Below are 16620 nucleotides of genomic sequence, written 5' to 3'. Positions count from 1 at the left end.
AATCATGCCAGGACATCAACATCGCTGCTAAACATGGCTTCAATTTCACTCGAAAGGTGCTACACAGAGTTCGATAATATTATATATTATAGGGATGTAGCGTTGTTTTCGTTAAAGTGTTCGCCATGATTCCACTTGATTAGAAATTCAAAAAGTACGAAGACTGACTGAGTCCAAAGAATGCATGTTTTTACACTGATAAAAGAAGGTCGATAAGAGCGCTGCATGGATGTTTGAATTCCTAAAAAAAAAGTGCACACTTCGCAAATGCTGCATCCCTCTGCACTGGGTTACAACAAATGCTGACACTTGCAGTGCACTAGTTATCGACTGGTTAACGAAATGGAACAAACAATGTAGAAAAATTAAGTATTCCAAAGAACAAAAGTTATAAGATTAAAAACGATTCCTCAAGCAACTGTCAACTGTTATATTTCATCATTTCATCCGAATGTTCGAAATCTCCGGATGATGTCCGCAACAGCTGTCGCCGGAGAAAAATCGAATAGCGATCATTAAGACATTCTTAATTAATCAGATAACTCTCACACCACGAAGAGGTTGCCGTACAAAAAGAAAGCTTTTGCAACACTTTCACGAGCAAGAACGAATAACATTAGTAAGAACTAAGATTGCGAGGAAAATGCTCAAAATGGAGAGGAAACAAACAGCGTCCAGCGAAGCGTGAAAATGCTAGAAAATTTCAAAATGCGAAGTATATAGGGCACAAAAGTATGAGATAATACAGATGTGCAAACGTTATTGATTGATGATGTATAATTTTCGAAGAAAAAGAAGGAACAGAATGCTCGGCAACAACATCCTTTATGTGTTGTTCCGACCATTTTATTTCGCAAAATTTACGCATTATCAATCCATTCTTTTTTTGAGGGATTTCACGTGGACGTACGAACAGCTGCGTCTACAACAGTCCTTGTGTTTTTAATCCGTCAAAAGAAAAGTAGAGCAAAAGAAGAAACTCGGCATGACAGTTGGACATGCATTTCAACCATGCTTATTCACAGTGACATCTGGCTATGAATTTGTGGTGTAGGATCAGTAAAACTGTCATGATTCTCTATGATGTGCGCATCGACGAATCATAAAACAGGGCAGTTATTGACTGGTACACCGGAAACTAGTATTCGGTAAGTGCGCTCCACAAGCGAGCGGGAGACGACGCGTGCGACGGCGCGCGACAGGAAGAGGTCGACCGACGAGGGTCGTCTCGATCGATTCTATGTTTCATGGGACCGAGTTGTCGAAAGAATCTACATTCAATTCACATTCGCGCACCTGGACCGTTCCCACGACCGTAGTAGCGAACCGATGCGACAAACCGATGGGTGGCCAATCCGAATTACAAATGAACCTCGTTATCAGGTCTGTTGATCACGCAACCATCACGCGTTTATTGTTTCACGCGAAACACACCGAGACAACAATCACACCGTATCAACGCGATTGGCGTCAGCCTGGATATATCTATATGTTTGCGTCTTACCCGCTGGTTACCACAAATAAGGGGGAAGGTGTAGTGGCAGGGAAAACTCAGCCGCGACATTGTGTCTGAAAGCTCTATCTCCTTTTTTCTCATAGTAGCCTAAGGCTACATGTCACAGATCCTTTAAGACTAATGCTTAGGTTTTAGGGTCCCGTCTGACTTAGTTATTCACTTCCCGAAATAAGAACGCGGTTGAGTGCCCCTCACCAACTACACTTTACCCTAAATAAGTTGTACCTTCCTATTTCGTGCTCGCAACCATTTTATTTTTTCTTGAGAGGTTGAGTACGGTGAAAAAGAAACTGCGGACAAATTTTGTTCGGATGCGATGATTTCACCCACCGCTATCCAGTATTAGTATTTTGGCTGGTTTTCTGACGCAAATTCGGTGCAGGAAGCTTCTGCTAATGCGAAATTTCTACTGGATAGTAGCATATCCAAGCCATGCCCACATAACCACCAGGACACGTTTATCCAATTGGATAAATAAATGATCGAATGTGGGCCCTAAATTGTTAAACGGTAATGAATACATAGATTGATCTCGACAGTCTAGAGTTCATTTAACACAATACTGGTTTTAGGAGGTGGGACCTTACCACGTGTCACGCCGTTATTCGAAAACAACACTAGATTATGTGGAAACTGGACTTGTTTACACTCCCCGATAGTCTTCGGATTCGATAGTACGCATAGGCGCATGTGTCTACGGCCGATCAGTTTCGAATGACGAATGCGACAGGTTCTCTTGCTGATGTGGGACCCACATTAAGAATGTCAGGGAACTCGACCACGCCACACAGCCACAAGTCTCACGGATGATATGTGTCATGTGTATTGAGTCAAAAAAATCCTGAGATCTAGTAAAAAGGTCCTTAGATGAGTGACGATGGCATTCATCTTCACCCAACACCGGAGCTACCAACATCAGCAACCGTTTCCGCCTGATTGTGCAAACGCACCACACACCTTGAACTCAACTGCACTGGATGAGGTGGTCGTATCACCTCTCCTCCTCTCGTGCTCCCCACAAATCTACACTACGCCGACGCCGGGGCACCTTCTAACACCATTTTCGTGCTAAAATCCAGCTAATAGTTATGTAATTGTAGCACTAGTGTAATACATAGTATGCCGCGGAATCAGTAGAAAGCATTTACGTCAAACTTTACAAAAATGGTAGTGCTTCTTGCACACATCTTGGTGGTAGATATAGTCAGGTCAAAATCACCTAAGCCACAACAGTTGCGTAAGCAGCTGCGCCCGAAGCGATGCGGTGGAGCGTTGCGGTTGAGATCAAAGTCGGGTTAGGCTGCCCGCAGAGTTCATCGCTGGAGTTCAGCGATGGTCCCACTTTGATTGAAACCATCATCTCCACGGCGCCGCTTCGAGCAGACCGCTTACGCAACTGCACCGAGCTTCATGTCGTTTTTATCAGACTTTGTTCGTAAATGTGGGTTGCGTTCGACTTCGATAGTACTTCGATAGTACGAGTTTGTGGAAAATGAACGAAATGCAGCCGATTTCACCAAATTACAGAGGTCCCATCCATTGCATCGAAATTTAGAAGGAACAAATCTCAAGTTATGAACTGAATAAATGTGCTTACGAATAACTACAAAGTGATCAAGTATCCAGGCACAATAATTTTATCAGTGAGGAAGACCAAGTTAAAATATGCGGGATAACATAACTGGTAGGATATAGAAGATACAGTAGGGTCAAAACGACATGAAGCACGTACGCAATTGCGTACGCGGTTTCTTTCGAGGCGCTCCACTGGAGCGGCGCGCCTAGGAATGTGGTGAAACCCTTGTTGACACCACCCATCGCTGCAGTTTGCGATGGTCCCAAATCGGTTCCAACTGCTGCCTCCACCGCGCCATTTCGAGCGCGAACGCAAATGCACCGCAACTACACTCGTGTTTCATGCCGTATTGACCCGACTATATACAAGCTCGGTGCAGCTGCATATGCGGTTGCGCTCGACACGGCGCGGTTCAATCAAGGTGGGAGCATGGTGCACTGCAGCGACGTGATCCCCACTCGATCCTAAACGCTACGCTTCACCGCAGCCGCTTGCACTGCACCGTGTTTCATGTCGTTTCGACCCTACTGCAGCTGGGATTTCTAAAGTTCATTTCTCGAGTAGTTTCCCACTGTTTAGAATGGATGAGTTCAAGTATGTATTGCTTAGCTAAACATTGACAACAAGTTCGTTCCGCATTCTTTCTTCTTCGGATCAGTGATTTCTTTTTGTCAATGGAAGCATTGTCTGCTTACCCAGTCCATGCAATTCTTTAGTAAAGACGCAGAAAATTTTCCAGTTTTTCAGAGAAATGAAAGATGATATAAAGGAAGCTTCTTCTTCCGAGGTTATTTACTGCTGTTAAAAAAATCTGCTAAGAGATGACATGAAAATAGTGTACGTGCAATATAGAAATGAGTTTGATTTATATTGCTACATCACGTAAACGGTTATGTACAGGGCAGCACGGGCTACCTAAAAACTGCAGAGCTGACAAAGCTATTTCATGCTTTCAGCAGAAAGCGGATTCTGTGGAAGAAATGTGACGGAATTATTGAGGAAAACTTAGGAATGGAGAATCACTACTAAATACCAGAAGGAAGAAGGATCCAGAGGGTCCCGTGTGCTCAAAAAAAGTCGTTGGTGAAACGAAAATCTCTTATGCTGATGAGGTCAAATCAGGATTGAGTCCAATTTGACGTCCCTTTTTGGAAAAAGTGCGCAAAATAGCCTGTAAATGACGTAAAGAGTTTTTGGAGCTATCAACAGCGTATCCGAGAATCGTTGCGAAGAAAACAAATGCAGAGCTAATTGATCGAAATTTAGCTAAATGAAAAGTAATAAAATGACCAACTAAGTACCACTACTTGGGAGTTCTTGCTAAACTCTGCTTCTTGACATAAAGTGACGACTGAATCGGTAAAACCCTGGCACAAATAGTGCCTGATTTCGTAACCGCAGCGCAATGGCTGTTCGTCACGCTCGATCTCCAAGCACATCGCTCTGGATTCCTTTGTGCAACCTTTTTTTCGTTAGTCGAACCACATTTTCAGAAGAAAAGGCGACCAAAGGTTTTAAGGATCGTTTTCTTCTCTTACAATATATAGTCGGGTCCAAAACGACATGACGTAGTTGCGTAAGTGGCGCGGAGGAGCTAGCAGGCTGCTAATGGGGTGAGACCATCGCGAATTGCAGTGATGAGTGATGCTAGCGGGGGTCCCATCACGATCCTAACCGCTACGCTACACCGCGCCGTCTTGAGGGCCGCCGCCTACTCAACTGCACCAAGCCTCATTTTCGTTCCGATTCTACTATAGTGGGGTCAAAACGACATGAAGCACGTACGCAATCGCGTATGCGGCTTTTCTCGAGGCGCTTCGGTGGAGTGTGGTGAAATCCTTGCTGGCACCACCCATCGCCGCAGTTTGCGACGGTCCCTTCTCGGTTCCAACTGCTCCTGTTTTGAGCGTGTACGCAAATGCACCGCAACTACACTTCATGTCGTTTTGACCTTATTATGTACCACTTATGTTTAGACGAGATGGGAGGAAATAAATGTGAGGCATGTCGTGTTTTCCCGCCCGAGGTTCTTTCTGACGTCCTAAGGCCCCGCGTTTTCTCGAATCCAGATGACCTTTAGCATATGTATTCCTTCGCATCGGGATGTTTATGCAGTGTTTTGTGTGTTTGCGCGTTCTATTTTTGGATGTTTTCGAAGCCGAAAGGATTGAATCGTTGGAATACAGAGAACTTTCATTGGCCTAAAAAGGAACAATACTGGTATAAAGATAAGATAAAGTGTCTGGCGTTAATCAGTCCGCTTGGGATGCGCTCCCACGTTCACTTCAATTCAGAATCTTTTGAGGTTTACGAACGTGTAACTGGCCTATACAATGACTTGCGGTGGCTAGCCGATTTTATCCTCCCAGACAAGTCTGATGCCAATTTATCGACCCTGGTGGGGTGAAAGGCTTGGTGAGCATCAGAGCGGATTCGAACCTCCGATCGATCGTGCAGGAAGCGGAATCTCTAACCACTACACCAAACTCACCCAAGTACGGAGGGGGATGTGGCGCAGTCGGTTAGAGGTCCATGGTAGTAACACAGTCGATGGTTCGAAACCGCGCTAGTGCAAACCAAGCTTTTTATCCCTCCGAGGTCGATAAATTGGTACCAGACTTATCTGGGAGGATAAAAACACTGACTTGATTATTGGCTGCCCCCGCAAGTCATTGTATAGGCAAATACGCGTTCCAAAACCCCAACGACTGCGGATTGTTACGCCAGTGACTTTATCCTTTATATTGGTATCATTTTAGAAAAAATGCATGGAGAGGTCTATCGAACGCTGCATCGTTATTGCTCTGCATTACAAATGCTGACTGCAAACGTGAATTGCAAGATCCCCCAAAATTCATTGGCATTTGGAGACCGTTTGTGCTTCAACCCTTTTGAAGGGAAACTCGAATCTTGTAGGATCTCACTGTTTTCCGCTGTGCTCCCGACAGATTTACAGTATACGTCTTCTGTGCGACGGGACCCTTTCAGAACTGCTTTGAGTTCCGATCCACCAGTTGGGGGTTTTCAACAGCTCGCAGTCATCTTTTCAAGACTTTGTGGCTTTGTGCGTAACTAAAGTTCAAAAAAGTAGGAGCAAGTCACTGCGAAGTTGCCCACACATTAATAAACCGCTAACGATTGTGAGTTGAAGTCGAACGCCTCGGCCCCATGAGGATTGATTAACGCTGCGTACCTTATCCTTTATGTCTGTAGCTGATCACGAGATATTACACCATAGATCAACATGTGCAGTGCGTGCACACAGTAGGATCTCCAGATCCTCTTTTTTTTGAAACTTCGACACATTTTGCACATGGCGTGGATTTACGTTCTCTTGTTATGCCCACGAGATTTCTGATGAAACTTTAATATGTGGCCCGACCCTTCGATAACCTCGTTTTTTTGTCGGGGGCTGAAAATGTTTCGATGTTTTTTTGATGTTATCCATATCCCATCAGACTCTTCCTCTCTCCTTGCCAAACATTGATATCGTCCTAAGTGCACCACGCAAGAACTCCAACTTGGAACGATATCGATGCTTGGCAAGAGGAGAGAGGAGCTCGGTGGAGCATGGATAACATCAAAAAACCTGGAATCATTTCCAGGGCTTTGGTAAGGACAAAGTTGTCGAAATGTTGGGCCATGAACAAAGTTTCATCAAAACCTCGTTAGCAAAACAAGAAAATATAAATGCATACAGTATAGTTTTCTCAGCGAGAAAAGTTGCGGTCATTTTTCCATGGGAATAGGACGTTTCGGAAACTGAATCGTTACTGACTTTCTTGGTGCCTTGTTCGGTTGTGTTGAGTAGCATTGCCCTGAGGGCCCCTGGCTGCCTCTAAGCTTCCGGGTCATTGCTCTAGTTAAGCTTTTCTCTGCGATAATTACATGAAGCCTAGCGGCGGCCGTGACTAATTTTGGCTGCTGTCTTATAATCGTGGATCAGCACAACACAGCAGCGACTTTAGTGATTGCTAAGCTTATTATTCAGGCGGTTCTACGCTACGTCAAAGATATATCTAAACGAACCGTAGAACCGCCTGCAGATGCATTTCAATCTATTATTTATGGTATTTTTTATTTGTTTGTAGATATAAAACAGATATACAACAGATATGGAAGTATAAATAGATATGAAAAGGAAAGACTGCCTTCGGAAGGGTTTTTTGATGTCGTTACCTTTTTCTTGGCGGATAAGAACGAGGACTTTACTACCTCTGTTAATAGATAGGTGCGTTGTACACACAGTGGAGACGCGAAACTCCCCTCACAAGTCCAGAAATAAGATGCATACTTCCCGGAATGATTAGTTTGTCCGACAACGCAACTTTTTACATGCGCGGAAGTAATGGAATGAAAGCACGTAAAGTGGATGGCACTCAGTTGTTCGGCGTGCAGATATTGTATGTACTTTTGTTTACTTTCAACTTTCTGTGCTGCAACACTTGAATTTTTTTTTCTTACTTTTTCTTCGGTTACTGTACATAACCGAGTTCTCCTCGAGGATCTGTTTACTTGAACCTTTACTACCTCTCCTTTATCTTTCTAAAGTCAAAGTTAACGTGAGCACAGAGTTCCTATACATTGAATAATTAATTGTAGATTCAAGCAAATACAGCACCTATGCACTTTTTTTATTTTTTCGCTGTAGTTTTTTTTTTGCTAATAAAAACAGAATTCAGGCAAGGAATTTTTTTCCTTTTACTAAACCTTGCAACGTAACAAACAGCAATTTTACACCGTCTCGTCACATTTTTCTATTTTTAAAGAAAAAGAAATTAATGACTGAGCGTAGCAAAACTGACGGAATGCTCCGGAGAAAATACGAGAAATTTCAAGGTGTTTAAGAAGCTGAAATACCTCACAATGGTACAAAAAAGCTACCAACCAATTCAACGTGTGTTGGCAGTTTACTCCCAACGCTACGCCTGGATTGTGTACGGGAACGATCACGGCATGAAAATACAGAAGAATAGGTTTTCTAGATTTTTGGAGCAGGTTTCCTCTTCACAACCTCCTAACACATACAATTAAGGGAATCTGTCCGCAATTATGCGAATAACAAGGTTGAGTGTACAGGTAGAATGCGAAGTTTTTCTCAAGCTCTTCAAAGATTTGTGTATCTGTATGAATATGTATGTGTGCATAGAGCCGAAAAAAACAGGAAAGTTACTGGATTGTAGGAGGATTTTCCTTAGAACAAACAGCCAGCCTGAATGCATTAACTCACCATCACTCATCGTCGGTTTTTCAATGTTCAGGCATAGTTTTGCACGGCTCACTAATACGAGAAATTTCAAATCGACTAGTGATGAGTGCTGCTGTAGAACACAAATGATTTTTACTCGAAAAAAAAATTTGCAGATCTTTGTCGAATTTTTCCAGGAAGCCACTCTCAGTCAGGCATCTAGTTAGGGTCCAGCCCTAGTTTATTTATTTATCCTGAAAGCCTAGTAAAACCAAGGATCTATTGAAGGTGTTTTGCAACATCGCTGCGTCATAAGATTTCTATGAAATGAAAAATCAAATTGAACAAAAACTGCACTCCATTCCATGATTTAAAAAAAAACAAAAATCAAGCATATATTGTTGAGATTTTGGGAATTTCATGTAGGCGATTGAAACTGAGTGAATTGTGGAGGTCCAGGAGAGTTTTGCAGTTTTTGAAGGGGAAGACTCGGCGAAAACCTGTAGCCGCAACAATACGAGAATGTTATGTGCGTTCCATGTTAAGTAATGACCGAATGTTGATTGCGAATGAGCTAATTACTTCCGAAAACTCGCTGTTAACCGCACAATACGAGTTTTTACGGATCGTAGAGCACTTCAAATCCTGCCCTATTCGGGTGAAATTAGGAACGATTCAGCTGATAAAGTGCGCGGTTTCCTCGCTGTTGTTGTTCACTTCCGCCAGCGTACCCCTAGTGTCTCTGGATTTCCCGCGGGTTCATTAAAAAAGTGTATACAAGAAAAAAACGCTACGTTGGAGATGTTTTGCTGTTTTATCATTTTAAAAGGTGTTGCCAGAGTTTTAAGCCCTAAACTTGCATGTATAAAAATAACTCTAGAAAATAATTTAAGAAATTGCAGCAGGGATATCATTTATACCTGAGAGAGTGGTAAATATGGTCCTGCTTCAAGATCCAGTTTTTTTCGCAGTAGTTGAACTCAAAAATGCATATTTTATTCGATTTTGTTTATTTTATTTATTCATGAGAATTACTTTATAAAAACGAGGTAGAAAATTTTAGTTTTTCCAGTCCTTTTGTAGTTCTAATCACCCTTCCAATTCCAATTTATTTAACCAATTTTTTACTTCGATTTATTAACTTTATAAAAAAAATAAAAATTTGTTTAACCTTCTAATTTCAATTTATTTAGCATACGTAGCTCAAATACATAGAAGAGAGAACATGCGGAGACTCAGCGCTATGAGAGTTTCCAACATGACCGTTGCTGCATGTCTTTGAACATGTAGGCGGCAGAAGACGCGTTGCGCTCGGAGAGTTGAACACATTTGGCACCGACTATGGCGCTCTGTAGACAATAAAAACAACTACTCGACTCTTTGAAGTAAAATGGTAGGGAATAAGTAGTAATAACAATTAATACTAGTATTAGAAGTACTACTCTAGCAAGAACCTTATACATCAATCATGATGTGCAATGCCGTTACTGTACATTGTTGCCATCTTTGAGATATTAAAATGTGTTTTTTTCTGGAAGTGGAAGAGGATCAATAACATAAATAATACCATTTAAAAAAGATAAGGGCAAAATGCTCGAAAAAGATGGTTTGTTTCGGCGCTACCTATACGATCCATTTTTAGATAAGCTGAGGCCCCTCAGTATGAAGGGGAGGAAAATCCAAATAAAAATACATGGCATTAGGTGATAATAATGAAATGAGTTAAAATCTGCTAACACTTACTGGTAAAAAAGGAAGGTATCGTGGGAAATAGGCCAAGAGTGTAACTTCATAATTGTAAGTCGTGGAGCATCCTATTTAACCTCAACAAACGTTCACACGCATCCCTTTAGGATTAATATTTAAAGTTTTCTCTTGTTTCGTAAAGTCCTGTAAGATACTGGAATGTATGAATAGACATAAATATGAATACATAAGGTGTAGTTAGTAGTAGTCTCCGGCATGAGAGCAGAAATGGACGAGATTCCCGCCACGCCTACGTCTCCTGTACGTCTTCCTTGCGTTACCACAATGAAGCACGACGCGGAGACCGTCAGTTTTATCCGGCCTTCGCATTTTGTCCGCATCGACCGTATTCAGGCAGTTGAATGCATTCTATTACTCTTGACTTGTCGCTGATCGAAAGCGTGCTGGGCTTATGGAGGCTGAACACGCTCGCGTTAACTATAAACACGAGATTTCTTCAGTGAATGACATGGACGTGTTCGAGATGATTGGTGATCACGGAAACCTGATCCTGGCTGATCCTTACCACTTTACACATTGAGAACATTTTCCAAAATAACTGAGATCTCGAAATACTTTTTGAACAGCCTTAGGAATTCTTTTTTTTTCAAGAGATAGTCTTAATTAATAAGTCAATCATTCTTCAAATGGCTAGAATGAAGTAGTAAAACTGAACTAAAGAACATAATAAACTAAACTAGAACCTCTTAGCTCAGTGCGCTCGATTTCAGTTGGAAATTTTAATCTTCCCGAAGCTCCCTACTTGAAAGTGATTGCATTTCTTCATATTTTGTTAAGCAACTGAGCAAAAAAATCAGTGGAGCCTACAAAATACGACCGACGAAATAGGAATTTTGACATGACAAGTTTCTTGTTGTTACATTCCAGTTTCCAGGATGCAGTGAATTACTGTACACAGCCTTTGAGTGTCCATTTGGAATGTTCTTCAAAAGATGATTGTCTAGTTGTTGGGTATGATTCAGTTCCGATATAATCTCCGTTAAAATATCAAACTGTTTGTGCTCAAAATACCTACATTTTTTCTTAACTGACTTTATTTTTGGGTAACTTCTTCTTTTAAGGAAAGCGGTATGTTCACCATGTTATCCGCTACGAAAACGACGGGGCCAAGTTCCACTGAAAATAAATTGGATGCCGATTTTTGTAAACTTTTCTGACTCGAACAAAATGTGTCTCTTTTCTTTCCTTCTTTTCTGTTTTTTTTCTTTTCTTTTCATTAGTGTATCTAAATAAATAAATAAATGTATAAACAAATTTAGAGTACCTTTAAATGTTTATTCTTTGATGTTATGTATTCGTTTGGCCTTATTTTCGACTTTACTAGTTCTTAGATGTCATGATTTTTTTTATGTTAATCACTCCCACTACCACCTTCTGAGCTGTTTCCGTTCCACAACTTTTGCTGTGGATATTATTAAGCACGTCCTGGAAACTACACATATAGTATCAACTCTTGCGAGTTTATTGTTACTGGAAGAAGCAGTAACAGGAGCAACTGCTTGCATATCCACTTTCATGTGCATCTTCATCCTCAGTGATTTTCAGCCGTTAGTCACGCTGTGCTCATCTACTTCCCTGCGGCTGCGGTTGCTGGAAGACTGCGGTTAACTCGATTTGCGCTCCGAAGTGAGAATCACTGCAGACATGCTTCACGTTACTGTGTTCCTCTGTATGATGGATTGATTCTTCTATACTCTCTCTTAGAAGAATGAAGGTCAAGTGGTCTATAAACTGCAAATTATTTAGTGTATTATTACTAAATAATATACTGTTATTTGATACATACTTTATATACTGTATATGTTTTTAGCGTATTAGTTATTTAGGTTCGTTATATGAAAACCAAATAGTGGTAAATTTTCTCATCTCCTTCGCTGAAGCAAAAAAAAAGCAAGAAAAATTAATGTATAATGAATAGTCATGGTGGTGATCAAAATTAGATCGATTTTATTACTGACTTTTATTGCTCTGTAGATTAATCGTGTGCTCTCTGGAAGTGTAATAGTGAATCGTTGGCGGAATGTCTCTTCCTAGCCGGGCATTCAGGAACTGTAAATTATTGCTTTATGGGTGTTTTCGGTGAACGATCTCTCTCTCTCCCGCTCTCTCTTCCAATGTAGTCATGTAATGGTGGTCGCGTGTGCTACCACACGCTTCACTTATGCTAATTTAGCCAATCGAACCACCACCGCCATCGCCATCGCCACCACCGGCACCACAGGTTTGGCGACTGGAGTTAGGCAAAACTCTACCTCCACGTCCACTGAATCCTCGTTTTGTTCCGGTCCCCGTTCTGCTTTCACCCAGTCGACCTCTGCAATTCCCGAGCCACTAAAAGTTCCATCGAAAGAACTGTCCCTGACATGAAATTGTGGTCGTTCGATTCGTTTTCTACTCGGTTCGTTCATGCGACGAGTTTTTCTGCTCGGTCTAATGTCCTTCTGCGGTCTATCGGTCGTCAACCAACTCACACCAAATCTATAACATTACGCGTTACGGAGCATTTTCCGGATAATTAGATGAAATACATCGCACCAGATGGCCACACAAATAGGCGGCGATATCTGTCTCGTAACGCGTAGATTGCAGCTCCTTTCCTTCCTCCTGCTGTTATGTCTTTCGGTCCCAGGCCACTGGCAGGTGGCATTCATGACAGAGCAGAAACGTTCCTTCGCCGTGGGCAAAACTCATTTAACTACGTGCTTGTGTTTTTTGATGCCTCAGGCGTTTTTTTCGAGGGTTTTCGGCTCTACTTTTCCTCTTTTCAGAAATTCGGACAATGTTTTGTAGTGCACGAAAGAAATTCGCACTCTGCTCCTCCTTGCTTTGTGTAGATCTACACAAAGGTCCTTTATCCTTACACCACTAGTTATCTCTCCATTTTGATATCTTCAGCAACTAAACTTTCAATTTTTACTTTTCTCAGCAAAAAAAGATACTGCTGAGGTCACAGCATCTTTTCTACCAAAAAGACATAAAAAGCTGACTTGAAAAACTTTATTTAACAATTTAAAAGTAGTTTATTTTGTTTTTTATCTGATAATTCTATTGTTATTCGTTCAAAAGGATATTTTTTTTAATATTCTATATTTTAAGGGATATTTTTAAGGGAATTCTCTAGAAGAGGCTGAACTTTATTAGACTGACTAATTTGAAGAAATAAACTTCGAAAAAGTGACATTTTCCTCTCCAATCATCTATAATTATTTCCAATGGGCACTTATTCATTTCCACGTAGGGTATGCCGTTGTCAGTCAGTGTCGATGACCTTTTCATTTCTGCGGAGAGGTCCCACGACTAATACTATAAGTAAGAGACTAAACTATTTCACTTTCCACGGCCAGTTTTCTCCTCATTTTGTGAGGTGAATTCCTATTTCGCTTTGAAAATATCATAGGTCAGTTTTGATTGAAACATGAAATCAGCGTAAACAAGGGCATGAAATCAACGTAAACGTAAACATTTTTTGGCAGCTCGTACGTAATGGATCAGCTGCTTTCAGAGAGAAAAAAACGGTTTTTATGTCACAATTCTCCAAGATTCAAGACAAGATATTCAAGACATCCATCTAGCTGAAGTATTGTTGTGGGTGTGTGTGTGTAAAAGTGAGTTTTGTACTTTTTTCCCCTCAAATTCCTCAATCCAGTTTCACCAGATATTCTCAAGGATTTTCCCACTTGACAATGCACTTATTTGCTGCTCCTCATGTAATGCTTTTATTTCACGTTAAACTCGTTTCGTTTTTTTTTCTCATCGTTGTGTGCGGTGCGAAAATTGAGACAAGGCGGATTGCACCAGAGCGTCTCCTCATTTCTTTTGACACATTCTCTTTCGAGCAATTCGTCACAGAAACAGAAACTTGACTTCTACATTACATCGTTTCAGTTTCATTTTCGTTGTCACCTGTTTTTAGGGAAAAAAGCGGTCATATGCCTGCAAAATTTGACCACAATTCATATTCATTGTTATTGTTCACTGCTGTTCATCTGGTATTGTTAATTTCATTGTGTTTGGAAATAATTTGAGAAAAAACTAAATTAGAATTAAACTGATTCAAGAAGTTCTATTGAAATTTTTTGTACAAACTCTATTTCAATCTCTTTCTATTCACTCTAAGTACTTTTAAAATTACTGTAGGAATCAAACGAAATAGTTCTTTAAAAACTCTGGAAATCCTAATGCATTCGCTTTCCTAACAGTTCAGACTACGTTAAAAAAAATTGACGACATCACAGCTCACTGGCCAAGCCCCACACGTTTCAACAAATTTTTTTCATGAATTCCTAATTTTTTTCACATTTTTTTGTATTTAATACGGTTGTTATCCTCGAGTAACATTGCACACAAAAGAGGACAAGTGTTGGCCAACATGGACGCGACAAATACGCAAAGAAGCGATCTGTCGTCAATGGGTTAACCTCCGTGGAATTACATATGGTCTTATAAAAGGCATTTTTTAAAAATGTGTTTTCTCCAAAAAAAAACTGACACATATAATTGGTACTGAACTATTTCAACGTGATAATCGTGAAACATGCCAGAGGGAAGAACGAGTGCATGTCAAACGCTTTTTCTCAATTAAGGAGTGAGTTGCGCCAGACGCGTCGCGTTCATCCGGTTGAACGCAACCGGCGACTACTATAACTTGGCGCAATCGGAGTCACCAATATTCTATCGGAGCTAGTGAAGATGACTACAAAATATAATAAATATAATTTATAAATATAATAAGCAAAAATATAATAAATGTATAAATATATGTGAATATAATAAATATGTGTATAATAAATAGGTGATCTGTGGTCGCGTAACATTGAGATCGGTGTTACAATCCCGTGCTCCCTCTTATCCATCTCCGAAAAGACATGCTTTGGTTCTACTCCTGTAAACAACGTGATTTATTGGGCAACATCGAATCAAAGACTTGGAAAAGCTCATGGTCTCGCTCGTAAAACGAGCTATTACAGCTTCTTTTCTATCTGTCATCTTCAAAGAAATGTTGAAAATTTTTCTTAGGTGAATAATCTGTTTCTTCCATGCATTTTTAAATAGTTTTTTTTTCTGAAGGCACACATTCATCCCTGAGTGTTTCATTTTCAGTCGTTTCTATTGATTGTTCGAGGACTAAGTACATCCCTTTCTCTTTTTTTGTCCTTTCTAAGAAGAATTTTCCCCATCGCCCATTCTCAGAAAAAATATTGCGCTGACCTATTCTAACGTTTGGGATGGTAAAATACACGTAGGAATAGTCCGCCCCGACGGATTGTCCTTGTCGAAATCACTTCTTGTGTTCTGCGATATCAAGTCACAGAGTCCTCCATAGATCTGGTTTTTCTCGTCGCTAATCCTTCCCATAAACTCATCTTCTATTATTCCCAGCGCGAAATCCTATAATTCATCGATGTAAAGCTCAAAAAAAACGCTGAAGGATATGAGAGATCTGTCTCGTTACTGGGCTTTTTGTTATTTGAGTAGATGGGAAGAATGCGCCGATCAGTTTCATCGGTAATTTCGTCATGCGTTTCTGGTTTAACAACACGCAAACAAGAACGGAATGTCCGTAGAACCACAACAAAAGCCAGGACGCAAATAAAAAACCAGCGCTGCAGTGTGAATTTTGTGTAAAAGTCCATTGTTCCAGCAAAAACCATCGTCTTCGTCCATAAAACCTGACAAAACCGTCTGCACGTGAACTCGAAATTTATTTTTTAGGTGAAAATGTAAAAAGCTGAGCACAACGTATATTTACCAAATTACTGAGGTAAGAATATATTGTGCTCAGTCTTTTACCCTACTTCCCTTCCACCACCGCTGCTTTATTTCATTGCGATCATTTTTACATTAGAAATTTTTCATTTTCTGTGGGAATTCCCTGTCTTTTACTCTGACCTGGTCCTGATAAGGTCCTCCCGACTAGAAATTCCAAAAACTGCCATCATAAAGTCGTTTATTCTGTAGAACATTCTGTAGAAAAACGATGAGCACCGAGGGTTCAACAGATGCAACCATTTCACCGTTTATACGTTTGCTCCGCTGAGTACAGAAACGCTCTACAACGCCTAATTCAAAACTTCTCATGACATAGTCACAGGAATTTGATGGCTTTCTTGTATAGTTATAAAAACACTCATATGTATATATACATAAGCATTCTTTATACATAAAAACACGAATTAATCAACTATGGGAAAGATAAACTTTTGTATTGGCACTTTGATGTGGAAAAATTGATGTTGAAACAGATGTGAAACTTCTTTTAGCAAGTACAGCCGGTGGAAATTCCTAATAACGTGGAAATTTCGTTTCCTCTTTGTGCTCAATTCTATTTTTCTATACTCTATTCTCATTTATCGTTTTCAGTTATTTAAACCAATTAATTGTTCAAATTTTTCTTTATTTTCCTCAAGGTTTACAGGTCATTAATGTCTAAGGCTGGTGGTGAAACAGTTACTTTCGTAATTTAGTTCTATTTATATAGTTATTTATTTATTTAGTTATTCATTTATTTTATTTAGTTAGCCATTTATTTAGTTTAATTGAGTTGGCTTCTATTTAAAAATTTTTTTCTTGTTT

The 16620-nt window shown here is 40.3% G+C and overlaps 2 protein-coding genes across 2 annotated transcripts; both read right to left on the bottom strand.

The window, feature by feature from the left end:
* Positions 1-12206: 12206 nt before the first annotated feature.
* Positions 12207-12455, bottom strand: RB195_001147 (uncharacterized protein; the record flags this gene model as incomplete). The annotated part of the gene is made up of 1 exon (XM_064197790.1): positions 12207-12455. The coding sequence occupies one exon, from the start codon at positions 12453-12455 to the stop codon at positions 12207-12209; it is 249 nt and encodes an 82-aa protein (XP_064053671.1).
* Positions 12207-12694, bottom strand: RB195_001146 (uncharacterized protein; the record flags this gene model as incomplete). The annotated part of the gene is made up of 2 exons (XM_064197789.1): positions 12207-12525; positions 12594-12694. 2 exons carry the CDS (start codon positions 12692-12694, stop codon positions 12207-12209), a joined length of 420 nt encoding a protein of 139 aa, XP_064053670.1.
* Between the last annotated feature and the right edge of the window lie 3926 nt (positions 12695-16620).

This window comes from Necator americanus, chromosome IV (genome assembly GCF_031761385.1).
Source record: "Necator americanus strain Aroian chromosome IV, whole genome shotgun sequence".
Lineage (NCBI taxonomy): Eukaryota > Metazoa > Nematoda > Chromadorea > Rhabditida > Ancylostomatidae > Necator > Necator americanus.
This window is presented reverse-complemented; position numbering and strand designations above follow the sequence as displayed.